The sequence below is a fragment of the Nanorana parkeri genome, unplaced genomic scaffold, assembly GCF_000935625.1.
Source record: "Nanorana parkeri isolate BGI_ZX_2015 unplaced genomic scaffold, ASM93562v1 scaffold3131, whole genome shotgun sequence".
Taxonomy (NCBI): domain Eukaryota; kingdom Metazoa; phylum Chordata; class Amphibia; order Anura; family Dicroglossidae; genus Nanorana; species Nanorana parkeri.
The window spans coordinates 41,077-66,359 of record NW_017309399.1 but is presented as its reverse complement, the minus strand read 5'-3'; the positions used below and the strand labels follow the sequence as shown (position 1 = coordinate 66,359).

Here is a 25,283-nt window from a genome sequence, read left to right as displayed (position 1 = left end):
CCGGCCTCGGTGGCCTTGTGGGAAATCCGGGCCTGGGCGCACATAGTCACGTTATACAAGCAATCCGTGGGCTCTATAGCTGGCAGATCGCTTGTATGTAAACAGGCAACGCTGCCTGTTTTAATTTTTCGGCAGTTTCCCACTTGCGTTGCTGACGGGACGTTTAAAAACGCTCGCTCAGATCCAGGTAGCTAAAGATAAAGTGATATTCAAAAAATCATTTTTTGTCCATATGTAAAGTTGTAGTGCTCCATGCTTCAGTGCTCCACATTTATAAACAGAAAAGGTCCACACTCACCAGATAGCCTTTGTAAACTCGCTTAGAGTATATCCAATTGTTGGTCTGCCTCTCAAAAATCCCTGTGGGAGACATTCAGTAACACCACCTCCTCCGGTCTCCTCATAAAGGAGGTACAGAAAGCGACCAAAAATAGCTCAAAGGGACTAAATGTGGACAATAATTTCTTGCACAGGGCCGGCCTTAGGCCTTTAAGCACCCTGTGCGAGAATGCTTTACAGCGCCCCTCAGTGACCACACCCCCAAGTGGCCACACCCCTCAGTGACCACACCCATTTCCATCAATATCCGCACCATTTAAAGACTCCTATTTTGTTAAGCCCCAAAGAAACATTAAAGGATGATAAAAATAAAACTTTTATTCAAAGGTATTAAACTTGTAGGCACAATATAATCATTCTTATATAAAACAACAGAAGGCAAACAAGTGGTAAACAATAAATGTCAAACTAAAATAGAGTCTATAAAAATAAAGTGTCAGGATGTCACGCAGAATCCTTTTTTCAAGTACGCGTATCTAGAAAAGTAAAAATAAAAAACGGAACACAAAACCCGGACTACATGTAAAATTAATGAATTACTATTTGCCCAAATATACGAAAAATGTATTCAGGCACATAATTTGTTTGAGAATGTGCGGCGGCCATGTTGGCCACCGGCGGGTTCTGTGAATGCGTGCCACCATCTTGGAGGCGGGGAGCATGACGTTACATGATGCCATGCATGCGTGGCGTCAGGTGACGTCATACGCCGATATTGGCCCCACCACCTTGGTGTATACCTAGATATACACCAAGATGGTGGCGCCCAACACGTGCGGTGTTATATGATGTCATGAGCCCTGCCTCCAGAACACGCCAATGGCTGAATCCAAAATTGCATAAAAATGTGTTTTGTTTGATGAAACAAAAAAGTTTTTTAGTTTTTGTTAATTTAATCTGAAATTAATTTTTAGTCTTCGCACATGTCTAATGTGGGGGTGGCAGTTTTCACTTTTTTAAAATATTTTTTTTGTAATTAATTTTTTTACTGTTGGGGGGCTTCGGGGTCCCGCTTCCTCAGCGGTCGAGGGAGCGCTGTCATGTCGGATGGCCAGCCGTGAGGAGGAGAGAAGCTGCCCCGAGGACTAGATGTGTCGGCCGCCTGGCGCCTTTGTTGCTATGGCGCCCTGTGCGGCCGCACAGCTCGCACACCCCTAAGGCCAGCCCTGTGTCCAATAAAAAACTTTATTAAAAGGTTAAAAATACTCACGAGTTAAAAAACAAGTCGCATATAAACACCGCACCGATGTGCTCCTTCTATGTAAAGACTGGGGTTTAGTGATCTCAAAATACACCCGCTCGTCTACGCGTTTTGCCAGAGGACTTTGTCGGGACGGCATGCATGTTGAGTATCACTAACTGAGCCTTAAAAAGTAAAATCAGAGATCATCCTTAATTGATCATGAGGTTCCAATACAGGCGAATACCAACAGCCCAACCATAGCAATTAAAAAGGATCCTCCCATACATGAGTCCCTCAGATAAAATCCAATGGAACTACAAATACCTGAACTGGTGCAAATTAAATGATATAATATGATGAACAGTGATAACATTAATATATATAATTTTAAGATACCAATGTATGCATGTATAACATAAATGCACAAATTCATATATAACGGTGATGCAAAAATGTGTATATTCTATATTTAGCTGATACATCTCATTTTGAGGTGTGTAGGTATACCATTGGAAGGTTTATTCACATTATGTGTAGGACATGTTACCATGATAGATAGATATAACATCCCAGGAGATGATGTTAAGGGCATCATAGCTGAGGTAAGGAAATGTTAGAGTTAACCATGCTGGATTCAGACTACACTCATAGTAACGAGAGTTATCCCTCATCCATTGAATAGCATACTAAATAGATGTTATTGTGAATATGCACATTCTGCTAAAGCTAATTGTACCACGCTTAGTTACAAATAAAAACAGTAATAATAGTAATCATTTTAGAACAAGAATATTGAAAGCCCTACAGAACTGCTGTCCCTCCAATACCACCAATCAACAAAAAACAACCAGTGGTGCAACCAGTAATAATTTCATGTGCACACTCACCAGCTAATATACTGGGGATAGACTTGGTGTTGGAGGACAGGTGTTGAGATGGAAACGGTTGCTATAAAGACAATTGTATTTCCATTTTATTTTTTTTAAAGATCATTCACACAAAACGGGTAGAGCATATTGAGGGCCTTATCAGTGTGATGTTGTTTATTCATGATTCCTTAAAACAAATCTGTCATGAGAGAATATGGAGCTGCCATTGCTGACATTTTTTGAAAATGCTGGTTGGCTGGCTATTGCGCTGACCCACTGGCTTCAGGTCTTCCTTAGTCACAAAGCTGGTGTGAGTATGCATAATAGAAAAGTCAGAGACATGTCAAAATTCCTTGTTCACATACTTGCTTTAGGTCAGTGATGGTGAATTTATTTTAGCCAAAGCCATTACTGTATTTTACATTTCTTTCCATGGTACAAAAAAAAGTTAACTCATCTGTTGTAAACTACCTTTCTGTGTTTCTTTTTTTCTCTCCAGAAGTGGAAGATCTGCTGTCTTCACTGAAAGAGATCCAGCACACTTTGATAGATTCACAAAGCCAGGAAGACTTATATTTACTTCTACAACTGGTGCAAAATAAAGACTTTCAGAACGCATTTAGAATTCACAATGCCGTTGCTGTCCACATGAACAAAGCTAGCCCCCCTTATCCACTTATCCCAAATGTCCAGGAGTTAACACAAGAGGTAAGTCACTACTCAGTGATTTTTATTTATATATATTTTTTTAAGCATATAGTTTGCAAGATCGCAAGGAAATATATGGAAATGAAGCTTGGATTATCAAGCATGACGAGGGAAAATTTAAATTGAGTGAGTAGATTCACTTTGTTTCAGCAATGCCATGTTGTTACAGCCATGTTGTGTAACTAAACAGTGTACTCTGTGATTTTAAAGTGCATGTTTAGGCAAATTAAAACATATTCAGCACAGGTCTTAAATAAGTGCACTTTTACATGTAGAGAACAAAAAAGTACCTGAAAATCCTGTCAAAACTCCAGTGATCCCCTAACTTGTGTTTGTTGGCCTTTGCTTCACTGAAATCCTAAGCAGTGTTGTCAGCTCTGAGTTATGCCCTGCAGGACCACAGAACATCTCGCCCTTTCCTCATTTCCATAACATAAGCGGGAGGTGTCCTGAAGTCCTGCAGGGGATAATTGAAGCAGGACCGATAACACGCTTTAGGATTTCAGTGTAGCAGAGGCAGTGTTCTCAGCTTACTACAGGTAGTTAGAAGTTTACTGAATTTTGACAGGCACTGCAATTCTTCTTCTTTTTTTTTTTAGCGAGAAAACGTGTATGTATTGCAGAGATGTGTGCATGTTTTGTTTTGTTTTTTCCCCAGACATAGACTTTCCCTCTCCAATATTCACTATAAGGGTTTGTTCACACCAAATGCAGACCAGATCTGCACGAGTTTCTGCACATGCAGTGCGGTGGGTTTTTCCGCCTTTTTGCTGCATTTTGAGGGTCGTTTAAAATAAATAAATATTTTTTTAGCATAAAATGGGCTTTCAGTGCGTTTGCATGCATTTTTGATTGGCAGGTTTTCCACATGCTCTGGAACTGAGCGCTCTGGTGTAAACTAGAGCCGAAAAATACCATTGGAATACATTGAATACAGTTTTGTAACTGCTCTGCTCCGCACTTGTGAACTAGCCCTAAGGGCTCATGCAAACTGGTGCTATTGCCCCCTAGAATCATTTGTTGCTAAGATGCTGGCATCTCCAATAGAGTTAATTTGCTCTGTACGAATGTAAACATTAGCAGAAATATTTTCAGTACAGCGTAAAATACAAGTTTACTAATCTTTACGCAGCTGGGTGCATGGGCATGATCTATAAGGCCTCGTTCACACCAGACACAATGCGCTCCAGCACGATTCTGGCCAGAACGCAATTCATCGCATTGCGGGCGGCTCACTATGTTGGGGCAGGAGGGGGCGTGGGGGTCCATTGAAGTGAATGTCACCGTAGCCACACCCTCTAGCCGCAATGCCATCAAACACATGGGATCGCAAGGCACATTATGTCTGTGTTCTGGCCTGAATTTAGTGCTTGCAGCATTCTGTTCGGACCAGATGCGATCCAGTGCGTTCTGGCCAGAATCGGGCCATAACGCACTGCCTGCTGTGAACAAGACCTTAAAGAAAGAATGCTTTACTGATAAAAATTAAGTGTTTTTTACGCCCGTATGCATTAGTCTTAAGCCTATATCCAGATGTGCTGTTTAGTATTTGCTTGCTTGCACCTTACTTTTGTGCCTTAATGCAAAAGCCTAGTAATTTAGCTAACTAAGGGACTAACTGAACTCCCCCTTATTTTAGCTATGGTGCATAAAGGAATTTTTTTGAGAAATAATAGGTGTATACTGTATGTAAGTGACATTTTGTATGTGTTATTTGGTCATAAATTACAGATATCTAACACAACAAGAGAACATTACTTTTTTTGTTTCTCTAGAGATCTAGTTTTTCTAATTACCCCAAAACAGTTAGTGCATCTCAACCACCAGGCTGAAGCTTCCTGCCTGCTGGCCTATGAGAAATCACAGCTGCAATTATTGGAACATCCAAGGTCCCGTAGTTGAGTATTTCATTAATACACATTATACTCACTCATTGAACTCTGGGACCATGGCTGTTTCATTAATTTAAGCTGTCCCAAAAAAGCTTGCTACCGTTCCCTTTCTAAACACTTCTCATAACCTGTGGCTCCCTTATTACCCCTTCCCTATTCTCATGCTACCTCCTCTCCTGCTCCTTCACTTTCAAGGTTCTTCCGCATTTCATCTCTTTTCTTGAAAGAAAATCATAGGACAGAAGGAGTTAACTCTGGATTGGATGGGTTATGCAGCTATATTTAGGTGAATGGACACTGGCAAATCAAAGCTGTCAGGACAGCACTGTATAACCCATCCCTGCCTGCCTTTTATTAAATTTGGCGTCTTTTTCAATAGTTCCATAGGCAACCTGCAAAGCCGCACGGCACCTACGCAGCCTCCCTCTGGTGTTCTGTCCTGCACATGCTCCCACCTTTTTCCTTGAGCTTACCACACATTGCAACTATGCATGACTAACAGAGTCTATATCCTTGCACTTAATTCCCCTGCTCACTGTTTCTGCCTAAAGTGTAGTGCCAGTAAACACCCTGTAATTTCCACAGTAGTTAATGCTTGTATTCCTTCTCAGGCAATGGTGGACTATACATTTGGGCATGTAGGGTGGGGCCACACAGCCTGAACAGTTCTGGGTAGGGTTCTGTCCCCTCTACGGTCACAGTTTCTGCTAGCCCTATGCTCTGCTTCTCTTCCCCAACACTCCCCACCTCAGGGTCTTTCAGCATCCATACCTATCCTGCTCTCCAGATAGGAGTTATGTGGAAAATGATGGGTCTACTGTCTGTACATATGCAACAGATCCTATGGTTTAAATGTTGGTCTGCTTATCTTTCTTGCAAGAAGCACCTTGATCCCATGTCCTTTACGGGGGAATGTCTGTTCGGAGAATCCTTGGATAATTATAATTGGAACCGTGCAATAATTGTCTATGCAGCACCATCAATTTTTCCCCCATTTCAATAATTTTCCAACTTGGACGATAGGCAATCTTCTCTTTCTCTCTCAATTAGCTTATTCACCATTCTATCTATCCTATACTTGATTTATTTGATATAAAAAAATATATAATTTTTTCCTCTTTTTGTATTCTTCTTCAAGAACCAAATCACTACTGTCTTTAACTAGTTCTTTCCTTTTAATATTTTAGGTCTAACTTCTATTTTCATATTGCACAGTAGGTCCTATTACTTAAAGGAGAACTATGGGGTTAAGGCTTTTCCCCATAGTTCTCCTCAGGGTAACGGGAGGACACAAACTAGCGTCCTCCCGTCACCCTAGGCTCAGTATACCGCGAGCTACAGCTGCTGCTCGCGGTATACTGAGACGCTGAAGCGGATCCCGACAATTGTGCCGGGATCCACCCAGCTGCGTGACTGACAGCTGGCTCTGCCTATCTAGAGTCAGAGCCAGCTGTACCCGCCCCCTCCCCCGTCCGTCCCACCTCTCAGCACTGGCGGATCGGAGCGGGGAGGGGGGAATCCAGCCGTGACAGGATCGAGAGGTGAGCGAACGCCGGTATGTGTTCGCTCACCTCCCGATCTACTGAGCCCATCTGTGACAGTCTCATTGTCACAGGTCGGCTAGAACTATGAGGTGAGTGAAAAGCACTCACCTCATAGTTCTCCTTTAAAATGCAAAGTGCTCCATCAACGAGTGCTTTACATGTTTCCCCACAATTATTGCCTTTGTCAAGGGTTGCTGTGATAATTGTGCTTTTGTGCAGATAAAATTGTAAAATGCATGTGTTTGGGGCATCTGCCTCACTTTATACCCTCTTTTACGCATAGATGCCGTGCTGTTGTGATGTCACTGCACAGCATGTATCTGTATGTATGCAATATCTGCACACATGTGACATCATTACGAACGCGTATGCTTCCGTCTGATTTGGTTTTTTTTCTATGACGTAATTTCCTTCTAGAGAGTTCTGCCTCTCATCAATGGCCACCTCCTGATTCCTTAACACTTTTAAAAAGAGGGTGTAAATAGTCAGATGCCTCAAAGAAACAAGATTTTACAATTGTGTTTGCAGAAATGCACATCTACCACAGCATTTAAACCCACGAGAAGCCACTAATTGTGGTGAAACCTGTAGAGTACACTTTGAGGGAGCACTTAATATTTTTAGTGATGTGAAGCATGCAATATGGAAATAGAGGTTAGACTTAAAGGGAAACTGCACTAAAAAAAAACAAATCTAGCAGAATAGACCACATTTTTGCCTCTTCTTCCCTGATACCTTTAGTAACATCTTCCCATATCAAAGACATTGCATGGTCCAACCATTCCATGGTCACGATGTCACTTTCTCACCTCCGAGACCTTAATAAGCCATTCCAGTGGAGATTGAACACATCTTTATTGAGCACGCCCCTGGTAAGCAATGCTATTGATTCCCAACTTTCCTCATATTTTGCTTTGAATGTTGACCCGAACATGTCTCCTGTGGTCTGGGCTGTCCTTTATTGAACAGTCAACCAAACTTAAAAACAAACCTCCTAAACATATGGTGGAACTTGAGGACAAGTTGAGGGTTCTGACCAGGCAACATAAACTAACCCCTTGCCCCTCCCTTCTCCAGAATATTGAAAACATCCGCGCTGAGCTGAATTTGTTCTTGACAACTAAAGCAGTAAAGGACTTCGCTGGTGTGCCAATAAATTTTATGTCCACAAGGATAGAATGGGAACGCTTTTGGCATCAAAAGTATCCCTGAGAATTCGCAGTTTTACCATCCCTAAAATTAGATGCAGAACTGGCACCTACCTACACACAGAACCCGAAAAAAGTACTTCAGGAATTTCATGCTTTTTATTCCACTCTCTCCAAAGGCCCGGATTGACAAATTTCTTGGTGATCTCTATGCCATTCTTATCGTCAGACCATAAACACATTCTTGAAGAACCTATTTCTCTGTCAAAAATCAGAACAGTTATTAAAATGGCAAAATCTACTTCAGCTCTGGGCCTGGATGGACTACCAGCCTCTTATTATAAGAAATATATAGATATCTTGGCCCCTCACCTTGAGGCTTTTTATAATTCTTTGCGTTCTGGCACCTCCCTGGACCCAGACCTGAATAGGGCCTTCAGTGTCATTCTGAAGCCCCACAAGGACACGGGGGAGGTCTCTAATTACAGACCGATCTCCCTGATTAACAATTATATTAAATTTCTATCTAAAATGTATGCCAATCGATTGAACTCCTTCCTGGGCACTTACATAAATCAGGTCGGATTAATTTTGGGTAGGCAGGGCCCAGATCAGGTCAGGAGAGCTATTGATCTAGTCTCTTTACTTCAATCTTCTTGGGTCGGTAGTTCCCCTCAAGCGGGGATGCTGTTATCCATAGATTTGCAAAAAGCATTTGACTTGGTTTCTTGGGAATACTTGCTGCCGCTGCTTGGGGGTTTGGCCCCTATTTTCTTCGCATGATACGGGTACTCTATTCCTCACCGTCAGCAAGGCTACATGTCAGACCCCCATCTCTATACGCAAGGGAACCAGACAGGGGTGCCCTCTATCGCCACTCCTTTTTGACATTGCGATCGAACCTCTTGCCATTGTGCTCCGTGGCAACTCGGACATAAAAGGGGTTCACTCTCAGTCTTATGGACAAAAATGTGCCTTGTTTGCGGATGATCTGTTGCTTTTTGTGACCTCCCCCTTCATTTCATTGCCTAATATATGGCTACTTTGGAGGATTTCACACGGGTATCAGGTCTCCGAGTCAATGCTTCTAAATCGGAGGTGCTCAACGTCAATCTGTCTCCTGAGTTGTGGGCCCGCCTAAGATGCTTCTTTCCTTTTGAATGGCGTTCTGATTTTATTCGATACGTGGTATTAAACTCACACCCTCCTTCACTCAACTGTATTTTGCTAACTACCCCCCACTTTATAAATTACTCAGAGAAGATATGATTAGGTGGTCCTCCTATAATCTTTCCTGGATGGGTCGCATACACGCCATTAAAATGACCTTGTTCCCTATAATTCTATATTATTTCAGGGCATTGCCGATACCTATTCAGCGGGCTGTTTCTTATAAAATTTCAAATGTCTATTGTTACATTTATCTGGGGAGATAAATGCTCTAGAATCTCCAAAGCAACCCTCTTTAGATCAAAGCAACATGGGGGTCTTGGAGTACCTAATTTGCTTCTATACTATCGGGCTGCACAGCTATCACAACTCTCCTCTGTCTACCTTCCCGCAGCCTCTCCTGACTGGGTCAGGATAGAAACTAGCTCATCCATGGGCACTTCTATTGACATATTGAAATGGTTGTCGCCGAGGCAAAGGCTTCTACTTTGTCACATTCAATGGCCTTGTGCGATCGGCTGCGTGGAAAAGATGAGATGGTCTCCACTCACACCCCTCTTGCACCCTTGTTTGGTAATGAGAATTTTTTGCCGGGAATACAGACTAAAGCTTTCCAATGGTGGCTGGACAAGGGATTGTACAGGATTGGGGACTTCTTTCAGTCCCGCAAGACACTGCCTCAATCGTACTTTCAAAATACTCTACAGATGCCACCATCAGAACTGTTTAGATTTAGACAAATACAGCACTATTTACACTAATTAGCTTACATGGTCGCGCACAGTAGTCTGAACTAGGGGGGGCACTCTCTCTTGATGAGTGGCAACAGTGCTCCACTTGTATGACCATAGGATTGCTGAATGTCTCCCTACTAGAAGCTAATTACAAAGTTTTATCTCGATGGTATCTGGTACCTGCCAGTTTAGCGTCTGTTTCAAGGGACTAGCTCGCTGTGCTATAGGGGTTGTAATCAACAGGGAACCATGCTCCATGTCTGGTGGCAATGCCCAAAATTGCGCTACTTCTGGAATAGATTTTTTGCCTTGCTCTTTTGGATCCTTCGTGTACGGGTTCCAAGAGACCCGCAGTATTAACTACTGAATACATCGATTCCAGGGGTTTCTAAAGCGCAAGGCAAACTCCTATCCTTTTTCTTTTTAGCAGCTAAGATCTCAATTGCCCGGGCCTGTAAAGCACCAATGGTCCCATTCTTCACGGTACTGTCTAAGCTCAATTGGATTATGACCCATGTGAAGTTGCACAGTATCCTGCAAGACAGACATAGTCACTTTGAAGCGGTATGGGAGCCCTGGCTGAATGACTCGGGCATCTCGAGTCCTCGTTGAACTCCATCGACCCGCTCAGGTTATTTAAGGATTTTGGTTGTTAGGGTTCTGGAGCCTACTCTCTACTCTTCTCTTTTTTTTTTCCCCTCTACTTTCCTCTTTCTCATTTTTTTAAATTTTCTTTATAATGACATGTGTGACCTCGTTAGCTAAACAGTATCGAAGTATGTTGCTGTGTTGAATCAACACTGAACTCCATCGACCCGCTCAGGTTATTTAAGGATTTTGGTTGTTAGGGTTCTGGAGCCTACTCTCTACTCTTCTCTTTTTTTCCCTCTACTTTCCTCTTTCTCATTTTTTTTAATTTTCTTTATAATGACATGTGTGACCTCATTAGCTAAACAGTATCGAAGTATGTTGCTGTGTTGAATCAACACTGTTGTTGATTCAACACAAGATTTAAGTATCCCCCAGGAACAGTGTAGACTACTATTTTGATATATTCCTGAACTAATTGTAGTGCCTCATTGTTCTTGCCCAACTACGTTGTGGGGGGTGATGCAGATTTGATTCTGTTGTGTATATGCCTTTATACTTGTGTTATACATGTTATTTAATGTAACAACCTATTCCTTTTCAAGGAAAGAAAAATATGTAAAACAATAAAAAAACTTTGAAAGTAAAAAAAATAAAATATATAGCATATCTAAATGCTGTCCAAGTAATTTAATGTTGTTAAAAATTACATTTCCATTTAAAACGGCAGCCTCTGTAATTTTCTAAAACCTTCAAAACATTTCAGTGTGATTATAGTGACCTTTGTACAAAAAAAACAGAGTTTCCTAGCACACTTACCAGCTTGCAAAAAAAAGCCAACAAATTAGACTGTAACTATTACGGTTAAAAACATAGGTTTTAGTTGCACAACTTTTGCACAACAAAATACTGTATGTGCACGCTACACTCTCATCAAGGCACCTCTGTATAGTGTGGTCTTTAATGCTAATCTATGAGAGCCTCCATCTTGGAGCATATACAGCAAGGGATGAATTCGGTGCAGGTTCACCAGGAGGCAGCCCATTCTTCCTAAAGGCACAGGGACACAAGCTCATCACAATGGCAACTGAAGCCCCCAGTGTGTCCCCACACCAAATCCAACAAATGAAACAAATGGCGAACGTACTCATCAATTTTCTGTTTCTTGAGGCTTGAGAAAAGAAGGCTCTGCCCCTGAAACGCGTTGCCAACTCACAACCAGAGGAAGTGGGTGTGTACATGGATCTGATGGAAAACAGTTGCTGATAGGAAGTGAGCACCAGTCTCTGCGGCACATGCTAGGTGTTAGCAGTCTTGCAAAGTGTGTGACCGCTTACAAGCGCTTTACCTGGTACATTCATGTGAGTGCATTTATTAATTTATTGCTTTTTAATTAAGTGTTTTATTGCGCTAGATCCTTGTGCCTCCTTTTTCCTTTGTCTTTCAAAGATCAAAAGTATCCCTTGTGTCTTTGAGGAGAGCTGCAATTGGATCTGGACTTAAGGAGTACAAACCAATTTTTTCTACCCAAGACTACACCTTGCTTGTAAAGGACTTGAGCGCACATCTGATCAGACTGTTTTTTTTTTTAGTGAATTACACTCATCCCCATAGTTAGAGCAGACATGACACAGTTTCAATGATCAAGAAATCACTGTCAGTCACCGCTCCCCACAAGGATTCCCCCCACCCCTCTGCGATCGTCCAGGGCTGACTGGAGGATCGGAGTGAGCACCAGTCTAGACATAGTTGACTCTGCCTCTAGATAAGCAGAGCACGCTCAGCCAGTGGGGTGGATCTCAACAGTATTGTCAGGATCTGTCCCAGCTGCGGCGCTCTCAGCATATAGCGGGTCATGGATGTTAGTATATGTTCTCCCGGGACTCTAAAGAGAACTATGGGGAAAAAAAGGTTACCCCATAGTTCTTTTAATCTTTTTACCGATTTAATCATTCAGTATTGGCTGAAGCCAGCTTTGGTCGCAAGGTCCTAGAGGTGACAGTCACTTGAGGGTTTACCTTGGTATATTTTTTACAGACACTTGTCGACACTGCTTTTTGATGTTCCAGCAGACGAAGAATGTATTCCCCAATAAACTACTGGAAAAAGTATTTTACTGTGAAAAACTTGTATGATCACATGCTTGATATCGTCCCCTTTTTAGTCTCCATATAGCAGCAGCTTATTGCTAGAGCCAAGTATGTTCACGTGAGTGCACAGGTCAAATGCAGAGGTGCATTTCAATTCACATACTCCCAGAACCGAGAGCATAAGTGTCACTCCAGGCACACTGTAAACATGTGTAAGTTAAAATAAGACCGTTTTACCTGCCAAAGGATTCACAACCCTTTATAATTTTGTGATTTACGCACATTTTCCATAAAATTCTAATAAAGCCATTCATATTTCTGATCCAGCAGCAACAGCATCTTCCTTTGTTACCTTCAGCCTCCAGATTGAGTAAAGCAGCCTAATTCCTATCCAGTGTGTATAAGCTTATCTAGAAAGCAGTAATGCTAGGCCAGTAGATGGCAGACTGATGCTTTCGACTGGAAGAATGGATGGCAAAATTTACAAATAATTTGGCAGGTAAAATAGTAAACCTCTTTGTGTTTTAGGCATGTATTTAGCTCTTTGCTTGGCGTTCTATGAAATTCCAAGCAAAAGCAGCTGGTTAAGAGGGCACCATTGTGGCATCATTTTAAGAATTTACAGACCCAGATTATTATTATTACATAGTATTTATATAGCGCCAACAGTTTGCGCAGCGCTTTACAATAAGAGGGTGACCGAAGTAGTTTTGAGGGAACAGGATCCAGGGTGCAAATGGTGAGGTGGGTGTCAGAGAGAAGCTTAGTAACCCCCTCTGTGGTGACGGGGTCAAAAGAGGAAAGTAACAAGTGTGATGGAGGATCAGGTACTATAATAAAAGGGGCAGTTGATTGGACAGTGGCGATCTGATAACGAATGGTATCTATTTTGTTTTTGAAATGAATGGAAATGTCCTGGGCAGTGAGTGAGTTAGTGAGTGAGTTAGTGGGTGGTGGTGGTGGAGGACATAGTAGAGACTTGAAGGTAGAAAAGCGTTGACGAGGTGTGGATGAGAGTGACAAAAGTTTGTTTGGCAGCACGGAGGGAGGAGTTATATTTTATCAGGGCAGCTTTGTACAGGGTAAAGTCTTGCAGAGACCTAGTTTTCCACCACAGTCGCTCAAGAGTGCGGCTTTGTCTTTTTTGATGTTTGGTAACTTCAGTTTGCCACGGTTGTAGGCAGATGCCAGAAATAATAGTGCATTAAAATGTACAAAATGTATTCTGTTTTGTTTTTTCTTTTTATGTAGGTACAGCATGTTATTAAGACAAGCCATCCGAAAGAATGTCAAGAACTTGATGATTTACTAAGCACACCACACATCCAGGTAAGGCAACCACTGTTATCTAGTTTTAGATTTTTGGTTAACCATTGAAAGAAGGCAAAATAGATGGCAACTCCTTGTGTATTGCTTTGTAACTAACTACAGCTTAAGTGGTCAGAAGATAAAGAATTCTCTCCCGTTTGTTTAAGCACTTGAAATACACAGCTTGACCAGTAATCCCAGTTCCACATGTTTTCATTCAAGGGCAAACAATAGAGTAATTGTGAGGAACACATATTTTTTTTTTTTCCTTAGTTTCTTCTTTTATACTTTTCCTTTTTCCTCATGTTTTATTCTTCTTTTCTTTATCTGTTTCATTCATCTATATCTGTTCTTTCACTATTTCCTAATTTAGTTCTAGTTTAGTTCAATAAAAATTCTGTTCAGATCTCAAATACAGAGTTTTCTAATTGCATCTGGTTTGGGAACAAAATTTGGTTCTGTATAGTTCAGTTGGCCCTCTCATGGGCAGAGGTAATTGATGCCTAGATGCTAATGCAAAATGTAGCAGCATCAGCTAACTAGCTAACCAACAATAACTCTTACTTCTTTGCATACCTAAATCCTTTTTTGTATTTTTAAGGATATGTAAGGCTTTTACTTGGTATAGTGTTTTACTAAAATCCTTTTTTTATATATATACTGCCGAATACACAAAAATGTAATTTTTTACTATTATTTAAAATTAGAAATTAAAAGAGAACTATGGCCCAACCTTTTTTTGACATGGTTCATCTATAGAGCTGGTGTGTGACAGCTTCAGTGTCGCCCGTCAGGTCTAATTATGGGGATGAGTGTATTTCACTCTCCCCATAATCCTCCTTTTAACACTGATTGATTGCACTGCATTCTCGAACTGCAGGCTTAAGATGGCAGTAATTATCTGCAGGCTCAAGGCTTTTTTTCTTATGCTGGATGTTTTCAGTAAAAAACTGATTGCACTGTAGAATCCTGCAGCATGGAGGTGACAGTGCTTACGTGCAGGTTCAAAGATTTTAGTTTTTCAGCGATGTCTTCAGCCTGCATATGATCACCATGTCAAAGCTGACAGTAATCAAATGACCTGAAAATACTCTGATCCCGTTCACAATAGCCATTGACAGCTAGCATTGGGAGACACCAACCACACAATGTGGCTCTCAATAGGGAGACATTCATAAACACATTCCCAGCATGGGGCACTGTGCTTAGGGGTGTTTATTTACAGATTGCTTGCAGGAAGGGGATAAATCATGGTGTCTGCAGGCTTTGGCCCAGTTGACATCTAATTTGGTGCCTTTTTTTTCCAAATTCTTTATTTTAAAGACCTCTGACATACAGGCAGTACAACAACAAAAAAAAAAAATATAAACTCTTTGGATAGCGTTTGTACATGTACCAAGACGCAATAGGTTCCATAAGCAGAATAAGCAGTGAAAATATAGGAAGCGATCGCACATCACAGCCTGCCTCGTGTGGTTTTTTAATTAGTAATTCAGTTCTACAAATGCTTCAGTTGGCAAGCTAAATTCAGGGTTTGTTGAAATGCATCCAAACAAATAATGACGTTTAATCCCAAGTCCGGCCACAGTTACCTTACTTGGTTTACAGCAACGAAACATTTCTGTTCCTCAAAAATCACTTGCTGTCGTGCAGGCATACTTCTATGTCCTCAGAATCAGTTAGGCCTGGTTCACACCTAGGCGTTTTAATTTTTGCACGTTAATCACATAATATTTTTTGGTGCGTTTTTGCTTTAAAAAACATGTGTTTCCCTGCATAGAGATGTCTATAGGTCAAAAACCGCATGACATCCACCTGAAAATAGCTCCTGCATCTTTTCATGCGACAGGCGTTTTGCTAGATCAACAGCGCTAAGTTGTGAACAGCCACCATTCACATTGCATGGAAATGTGCGTTTTGCGCGACTAGATCCGCGTGGAAAAACAGGTGTGAACCAGGCCTTAGTTTACATGCCAGGATTAGTGTTAGTAAATGTATTGCTGTGGCATACAATAACTCCTCTGCAAAACCTTGGGAGACTTTAACTGTGTAAGCAATAAATCCTGCTGGTTGGACATGTTTGTACACTTCCCTATTCCTTTCTTCTCATAATAGTGAGAGATGTCAGCTTTGTGTCAGTGTAGGAACAAGAGATATTCTGGTCCTCTTTGGTTAATTTCCCCTGGTCAGCCCCGTTAATCAGCTTCAGATCTCTCCCACCAGTGTTTATGTACCTCCTCCTGTATACTCTTTCCTTCTTTCAGTCTTTTTTTCCTCTCCCTCTCAACTTTCTCCTAACTTTTATCACCCAATAATGTAGGCATGGGTTGCTTATCTCTTAATTATGATGTCAGAAAAGTATCACTTTTCTAAATCCCATCCCCGCAATTACCTAAAGGGGGCAATATTGGACTAGAAATAATTTTTGACTTTTCCTTAAAATTCCAATATTATTCCTTAAGATGACCTCTGACCTAAGACTTTAACAAAACCATAAATTTAATAGGCTGGTCTGTTCTATGGCAGCATCTATCAGACTTACTAGCTCTTAATAGATATATAGCTTTGAGAAAATCTGAACCATGGCAATTAAATGTTCTTCCAAATACCTTGAGAGTGAAGTAATTGGTACTAAGACCACAGAGGTTATTCACATATTCTTTCACTGATAACAACATAACAGTATACCCAACCTAATTATTTGTACTTAAAACAAAAACCCACCAGATTAATAATATATATTAATATGTTTCAATGAGTAAAACCAAACAATATATAATCAACCAAACAATATATAATCAATATAGGTTGAATATTGTAAGAATATATATAAATATTAGAGGTGCACCAAAATAGAAATATAAAAAACGAAACTAAACCGAAATAAAAAAAATTGTCAGGCCGAAACCGAAAATGTTTTTATTTTAATTGTTTTCAATTTTTTAAAGAATATTTTATTTGTATTTATTTTTTATAAACTTTTAAATTTTTTTATATTTTTATTCATTTTTATTAAATATTTTTTACTTTTACTGTTAGGGGCTTCGGGGAAATATTAGGGCTCTAAACAGACCCCTGATATTTCCCTTTTAAAAATAGAAAAAGAGATTGAGAACACAGAGTCCTCAATCTCTTTTTATGTATCCCCTGTTATCAATGAACAGGAATCCTGAGTGCTCATGTTCATTGAGAACTTGAGAACATTGTTAACTATAACTACAACTATGAATGAACAGGAGGTGATTTAGATCACTCCTATTCATTCATAATTGAGGATATAGTCAACATACCGTATCCTCAATTATCTACAAACACTCAGCGATCGCTGAGTGTATCTCGCTCTCCTCTCTGACACGCTGTCACAGGAGGCTGAGCAAGCGGAGCAGGGAGGAGAGCCCAGCCTCCTGTGACAGCACGGGCTGTCTCCGCCCCACACCGCTCTGCCGGACTGTGATAGGCGGCTGAGCGGTGTGGGAGGAGAGACACGGGCCACTCACAGCGCTCGGCCGGCTGTCACTTTCTCTCCTCCCCGCTGGGACGCAGAGCAGTGCCCAGCATTGAGGAAAGAAACCTGGGATGCCAAAAGTGCCATTTTCGGGCCAATATGTTTCGGCGGCCGATTTATTGGTGCATCCCTAATAAATTCAAAGTAAAGAAAAATATGTTAAATTTTTCAATTAAGTAAGCATGTATATGCTTCATGCAATATTAATAATACAATAGAAAAGATTGCTAATACAATTTCTTGCAATTAATAGTACTTATTCATGAGGCAACTTTTATGATGAGTTCTTTTTCCAGTAATGAGAAGAAAAAAAAAATCATAGTCTCTTTTGTTAAGTTTGAGACATGATGGTTATCAGTCTCATTATAACACAGTCTGGCCCCATTGCCAGTTCTTATCTTGTGGTTGTTTTCTGGTACCCCCACAATTTACAACCTGGGAATGTATGTGGTAAGGCTCTTAAGAATTGCTGATTTTAGAGTCTTTGTCCAGGAACCATGAACGCACATTGACCACATATACTGATATAACAGACAGAACAAAGATGGCTTCCAGGATGCCCATGTTACAATATGTAGAATAATATGTATAGGCCTTATAGTTTAATTTCTTTTTAGGCTCAATAGTTCTGACAAGACAGTTCATGCAATATGCTTATGAACTGTGAACTTCATGACTGAGCTTTTTTTCAGTTTTTGTCTGTTTATGACTGACGCACTTTTTAAATTTTTGCTGTGTGATTCTTCCACAGCAGTAATGTACTTTCTTACTAAGTGCACCCACACATATTTTGTTTTTTTAGAGGACCGTTAGGGCTATATATTTATATTGCATATGTGCATCTAATGCTTCACTTGCTGGTAACAGATATACCTGGCCACGCTTCGGGATCAGCCTCCAACCCTGCCTACTCCTGCAGCGTCACGCTTCTCCTCCTCCAGCCCATCTGTCTGAATGAAGCCGCAGTTTTTGAAATGCTCTGTGTCTAGGCATTGTAATGGATGAGAGCATTTCTCTGCACACAGCCTACCTCTCTTCACCTATTCCACCCAATCTGCAGTTCATCTGAGCACAATTTCTCAGTCCCTGACTGCAAGTGCACAGTAACCCCTCAGCCACCAGGACTCATGATCAGAGTTTGATCCTCTGCTCACTGAACCTGACAGCACAGGGAACCACTATTACTCTGCTTCTCAGGTGGCAACACAACTCAGCAATTCTCATCCTCCTGGACCCACTTCAGCTGATTCCTCATTTCTCATCTATGGAACACTTCCACCCTCTCCAGAGCAGCTAACTGCAAGTACTCCGTCAGCTATTAGGTTGCTTATTGCTATTAATCCACTATATGCTGTTACATCTCTGGCAGGGGGTTACTAGTCGCACTGTTCCCAGGGTTATACTGTGTGCTATAAACCAAGAACTTAATCTCCTGTTTGAGGCAATACAGACTGTTACTCACTGAGTTTGGGTGCTAACCCTCTCTTATGAGGGGTATGATGCAATACTACTTGCTATAAACTAAATGGACTGTTGCTTGATAATTCCACAACCCTGTATGAAGTCATACAGATTGTTTATACTTACCCAGGACTTGCATAATCTCATTACATACCCACATGCGTTTACATTGTGTACTTCTGAGATCCTCCTAATTAGCTGACTGCATATAGTTAATTGAAGCTAAGAGATGCACAGGAAGTAGTGCTTATCTGCAGCTGTGGTTCATACCAGGTAAAGACCAAGTCCCCTGCTACATGCGTTACAAAACGTAAAGAAAACACTTTCCTCAGTTTTGATTATTAGTTTTTAGAAAAATAGCGCAACTTAAAGAAAAATGCATTAAAAGAGACTCATGTATTTGTCCTTTATTTGGAAATCCCTCACATCCCTAGGATTTCAGAAGTTTTTTTGTACTTCTTTAAAACTTTTTTTTTTTTTTCTCTAAGAACGAATAGTGGTTAGGTGGCCTGCAATGCCACTGTCATTAACTGTCACACTTAGGAACAGCGTCATACTTTGAACAATGCCCTCATGAGGGGGTTAAATATAAAGTTAACTTCTTAGGCTGATTTTGCAGGCTTGTGCTCCAGCAGATAGAGACTGTCTGCTCCCCAGGCTCCAGACTGATTGTTTCAGCATAGAAATATATTATTGCTGAAGGCCCAGGTTCTCGTCCGACTCAATAGTGTTGACCCCCCCCCCTCGGGGCGGGCCTTAGATGTCTGAGACCCTCACGGCAGGGACAGGACTTTGGGGCGGAGGTACGGCTCGAACCTGGGCACACGACATATATACTGCTGATACGGTTGTTATTACTTACAGCTATCCTATTATCCTCAAAGATGCACAGTTGATGCTGCCTTTGTATGTTACATTTTCTTGTCTGTGAAAACTTTAATAAACAATATTTCTGCAAAAAAAATATTACATAATTCTGTGCTTACCAAACGTAACAAACAGCCTGTACACATCAGGAAGTCCCGATCTCTACAGAACTGTCAAAGCTGAGATAGCAGAGCGATTTGCACACCGCTCTGCTATTTCAGCTATCAAATACCGGATCGCTAATGGCGATCCGGTATTTGTAACAGCTTAATTCTTTCATTAATGGGTGCCTCAATACTGAGACATCCATTAATGAATGGTAACCGCTGATTCTCAGCGGTTACCGGCATTCCTGAGTCCCAAATAGCTGCTCACTGTATGTGAGCAGTCATTTGGGCACTTTATGATGGAGACGTACAGTGTACGTCTCCAGTCGTGAAGGGGCTAAAAAAGATTGTAAACAAATGTTGTGATTTCCCCATGTATGGACAGTTTTACCCTGTTAAATTTCCTAGGTTTTTTTTGGATGTTGTATGCTCATCATTAATATTGCACTATTTAATTTAGTTGCTTTTTTTCCACAATAATATCCTGTCAACACTACAGAGATTAGGTAGCTTTACTGCCTTCTGCTATCATTACCTTTCTGCTTTGAACTTGAATACTGTCCCTTCCCTGTCTTGTTACTTCTGCTGTATAAAAAACCCCATAAAGATTGCATCAGTTATAGCATACTCACCTTGCAGGAGTTCACTAAGGATATAAGGATTAGCATGATAGATGGTTGAGTCTTAAATGTGTCCCTATATACTTCCTCCTTATCTGCACTAGAGACAGATGGACCATGTGATCTTAACAAAAGATTTTGTGCAGTTTATCCAGTTTTAATACTAGATAAAAATTTGTACCCCCGTCATTTCATGAAGAAGCGGCTTGCAGCGTGAAACGCATAGAAGACATACTTTTTCCGGATCTTGTCTGGCACAACATATGATAAATACAATTTAGTTAATGTAAAAATAAGGGACAACATTTTTTTCCATAATTCTCCTCAGGATCACGGGAGGACATATACTGTGTCCTCTCATTGCCCCCTACATGCTGAGAGCATTGCAGCCAGGTTGGATCCTGATAATCAGGGCCGGATTTATTCCCCCTGCCTCCCCAAGGCCAGGTTCCAAAATACGCCCCCCCCTCCCCATTGCGGACCGTAGTGTGCGGCCGCCGGCCGGCGGACACCTTACATCGGCGCCCGCAACTTCCCCACAAGGCCACCGCTGCTGCCACTCTGCGCTCTGCCGCCCCGAGGCCGGGCCTCGTAGCCTTGTGGGAAATCCGGGCCTGCTGATAATACTGTCGGGATCCACCCAGCTGGCTGATTGACAGCTGGCTTTGCCCGCCCCCTCCCCCATTCATCCCTCCAGTCAGCGCTGGAGGAGAGGGGAGAATCCCTACAGGGAACGGTGACTGACAGATTATCGGGAAGTGAGCTTACTTCTCGATCAATAGAGTCGACATGTCACACGTCGGCTCCAACTATGGGGATAAGTGCATTTCACTCACCTTATAGTTCTCCTTTAAGAGATCTGTAGGATTTATGGGTATCTTTCCAAGACAAAAGGATATTTGGCCTATAAGTATTTTATATTGTTTTTAATAGGAATGCACCGATACCGGTATTTCGATATCGAGTACCGATATCTTTTTTTGGTACTGGCAGATACCAAGTACCGGAAGCCCCATTCGGGAAGCCAGGCGGCGTGTAATGACTCGCCACCTGGCTTCCTGATTAGCCGGAAAGCCAGGCGGCGTGTAATGACTCGCCACCTGGCTTCCTGATTAGCCGGGAAGCCGAGCAGCGTGTAAAGACTAGCCACCTGGCTTACCGATTAGCAGGGAAGCCATCTCCGTGCTTCTCGTCACTAGGTGACGTGCTGCTAGGCTTCCTGATACCGAAAGTATTCTGCTAGGCATCGGAGCATTTGGGCGAGTACGAGTACTCTTATCGTTGCATCCCTAGGTTTTAACATTGTTCATGTTTCTCTTTATGTGTAAATACAGTTTATTTGATTGAAAAAAAATATTTGGTTCAAGTTTGAGGTACTTTGAGGGCTTGTTCACACAGAAAGCGTGTGCGTTCCAGAGCGGTAGCTGGTGGAACGCATCGCGATCGCTAAGAAACTTCCCCCCGCTTTTTCTGTGGGGGGGGGGGGGGGGGGCGTGGCGGTGCATTGAATTCAATGGCACCGCTTCCACGCCCCCCCTGCCCTCCCGTTCCGTTCCACTACAAACGCAAAATAGAGCAAGCCCTATTTTTTGCGTTTGCAGTGGATTCAATGCACCACCACACCCCCTCCCGCCCCAGAACGCGGGGGGGTGTTTCTTATCGATCACGGTTTCGGTGTGAACAAGCCCTAAAAGTCAGCAACCTTCTACCCTTTTGTAATTGTGCATCCCCAGAATTATATATTTTCTGAAAGGAAAGACCCTGTAGAATAAAATGATGGCTGTTGCAATTTTCGTATTAGAACAGTGCAACTGTTCACCAAACCCACATTTTCAGTAAAAACAACCTTTAATATTGGCAATATTGGCCATAAAATGGCAAAAACTGTCCATAGGCGACACTTTAAAAAGGAACCTTACCCAGATCTTCAAAATAACAACAAAGGCACCTTTAGAAATGTTTACTAATGACAATCTACAAGCACATACTTATAGATAATATATATATATAGATAATTGCATACTTTTTATTCTCTACATACCTTATTTTTCATTTATTCCGTCTCCTCACAGTGGCAGATTAATTCATCTCCCTTTACTTCCTGGAACTCTGGTACATGTGACTAGGACAAGTGATCATGCACATCATCTAAGGGGAGGAAAATGTCTTTCCCTTAGATCTCATGAGATTACAGATGAGATTACCCAATAATGCACTGCTGATGTAACCTTCCCAGCATGCAACGCTTGGGTATCATTACATTATTTGCCCCAAAGTGGACCAGGAAGTAGTTGTACTAACAACTAAGGCCCTGTTAGTACAGTGCGGTAATTCAAGAGTTAGAATGTGCTTCCTGAAGGGGACATCAGAATGACAACCATCAGTAGGCTGGACCGTACAGAGGGACAAAGTATTCATTTGGAAGAGATCTCTTCTCTTCCTGGACAGGGATATTCTTTTACTGCTGTAGACCAAGGCGACCTTGATGTAGTGACTTTGGTCACTGATGAAGTCTCTTCTCCACCGGAAGGCCTCTCATTCTCTATTTTGTACCTTTTCAGGTTATGACTGTAACTTCTAGCTCCATGCCCTTCCTTACCTTACATAGAGGAAAATTCATTTTGATACCTCAGCCTTCCTCCTACCTGCAGTGGTTGCCTCGTTTTACCTCAGTGAGGACATATTGCTTTCATTCCTATGTCTGTCACCTTCTCATCTGCAGTAGATTTCACACACTAGATGTGGTGAGGGCTGTCAGAATTTATCTGACGGCTGCAGTTCCCCTCTAGAAGATAGACTGTCATCCTGCATTGTCCTGATAAGGGGTCCCTGGCTTTCAGTGCTTTCTAGATAGATTAGCAGGGCCATTATCAGGCTTATCCTGTAAAGGTATAGGTCCCTCTGTTCCTTGTCACCATTTGTTCTGCAAGGGCAGTGAGCGTCTCCTGAACCTTTTGGCACAAGGCATCCATCTCTCAAGTATGCAAAGCTGCTACATAGAGTTCTCTCCACATATTTGCTAGCTTTTATTGTGTGGACATGGCGGCATTAGAGGATGCTAGCTTTTAGATGTAAGGTTCTTGTGTTGGCAGTGTAAATCAAGCTAATATTCTTAAAAGGTTTCCATGGCGCTTGTTGTTCTGTTTCTTGCCTGCCTCTATTTGTAAATTCTTGTGGATGCCCCATACCTAGAAGAAGAGTCCTGTGTTTCCCAGTGACTGCTGTAAGAAGCATTTTCTCTAGTAATTCATTGTGGAAAAAGCTCCTTCCCTCATGTGGTTTTATATTTGCATTGTAGGCCTGTTGTCACAATTATTTTGCCTGGAAGGTTACCTTCCATTTCCATGGTTTTCTCACTGCTTGTGCTGAACATGCAGGGTTAGAGCCACAAGATGTGACCATGCCCTTTCTGCTTTACATAGCATGAAACTTCCCAGGAGCAGCATCTGTACCCATATGCAGAAGTATTGAGTCCTGTCTCCAATGTACTGCTACAGAAAGGGACTTCATGGGGAGTACAACCAGACAAGTTATGGTGATCTTGGCTAAAAGGAACCCAAGGGCTCCCCACTTAATTGTGGTTTATTCTAAAACGAAAGTGGACATTTACCCCCCTTTTGACTAAAAGTCACATCAGTATACAGTTTTGCATGCTGATATGAAATCATCTTACATTCATTAGCTAAACAAACACATTTTTATTCTACTTACAATTTTTTTTTCACTTCCTGGTCCACTTTGGCACAAATTATGTAATCGTGCCCAAGCACTGTATCCTGGGAAGGTTACATCAGCAGTCCATGGTTGGGAAATCTCATCTGTAATCTCTTGAAATCTCAGGGAAAGGCATTTTCTACCCCTGAGATGATGTGCATGGTCACATGTCCTAGTCACATGTGCCAGAGTTCCAGGAAGTAAAGGGAGATATAATAACCTGCCCTTAGTTAAAATGGTCACTGTGGGAAGAATGGGGAGGAAAAAAATATAAAGTATGCAAAGAATAAAAAGCCTGCAATTATCTAGTAGTATCTGTTTGTAGATTACCATAACTAAACTTTAAAAAAAAATAAAAAATTTTGAGTTTTCATAAGTATGAGTAGACAATCAGTAGGTTAAATCTTCTCAAACATGAGAATGGTATACAAGTCAGAACTAGTACAATTTTGGTACAAAAGATAGAACATAATAAAATAAAACAAGACATACTGAACCAGGACAGCGTTAGAAAAAGAATTCCAATGTATGGATGAATATACACATCTCTATGTTTTCTACCATGTTGATGTCATATACCAAGTGGTCCAGGGCAGCCAGAGCTTATCGAACTTGGTAAGACTAGAGTGGCGGTGTGCCAGAATCCGTTCATAGTTGTAGTGTATATGAACCGATTTTAACACTTCACCGATTTTAGGTGATGCAACAGATTTCCAATTCCTCGTTATCATCAATTTAGCCACTAACAACACATGAGTAGTCACCACATGGTAAGGGGAAGGCACACTTTCTATTCCCAAATTCAAAAGGGTTTGTGGGATAAACTTATTCCCAGGATTTGACTGAGAATTTGGAAAATTGTACTCCAATAAGGAGTAGACCAGAACACATGGAGTAACATAGCAACTTGATTACAAGTTGGAGGTGGTTGCAGAGAATTTGGCAAATCTGTACGGAGATAACTAAACATTTTAAAGGAGCTTTTTTTGTTATTAAGAATAAGGGTACAGTTCTTTCAGTTTTATTCTAAACAACATGCTGCCCTGATTGCAGCCAATTACATGAAACGCCTTTTTTATTCAGTTTTTTTGCTAAATTTTTTCCCCAATTTAGGCACTTCTTCTTGCTCATGATAAAGTGGCAGAGCAGGAAATGATGCCAGAGTCCGTTCCGGAAGATACGTTTTATGAAAACATCGGGCAATATGGAGACGAGATGGTTAAGATTGTAAGAATAGAAAAGGCGAAAGATATACCACTGGTAAGAAAAAAATCATATACAGAAAATTTAGGTATTGAAACATATATACAAAAGTTCTTAAAATATGGTTTTATTTTAAGTATGTGATTTGACCTGCTTTTTTAAATGTGTAGTTATTATAATACTTTTATATTAAAAATCTGTTTAAGATGCACACGAGTTACAGCAGAAATTGA

At 41.3% G+C, this 25,283-nt stretch overlaps 1 protein-coding gene across 1 annotated transcript in view; it reads left to right on the top strand.

The window, feature by feature from the left end:
* Positions 1–2,890: 2,890 nt before the first annotated feature.
* The window catches only part of LOC108802805 (MAGUK p55 subfamily member 5-like), a gene marked incomplete at its 5' end in the record, with an annotated part of 56,310 nt that continues 33,917 nt past the window's right edge, over positions 2,891–25,283 (top strand). Inside the window, 3 exons of the mRNA XM_018574660.1 lie at positions 2,891–3,099; positions 13,517–13,594; positions 24,961–25,107. Coding sequence (XP_018430162.1) covers positions 2,891–3,099; positions 13,517–13,594; positions 24,961–25,107 — 434 coding nt within the window. The remainder of the gene's footprint in view (positions 3,100–13,516; positions 13,595–24,960; positions 25,108–25,283) is intronic.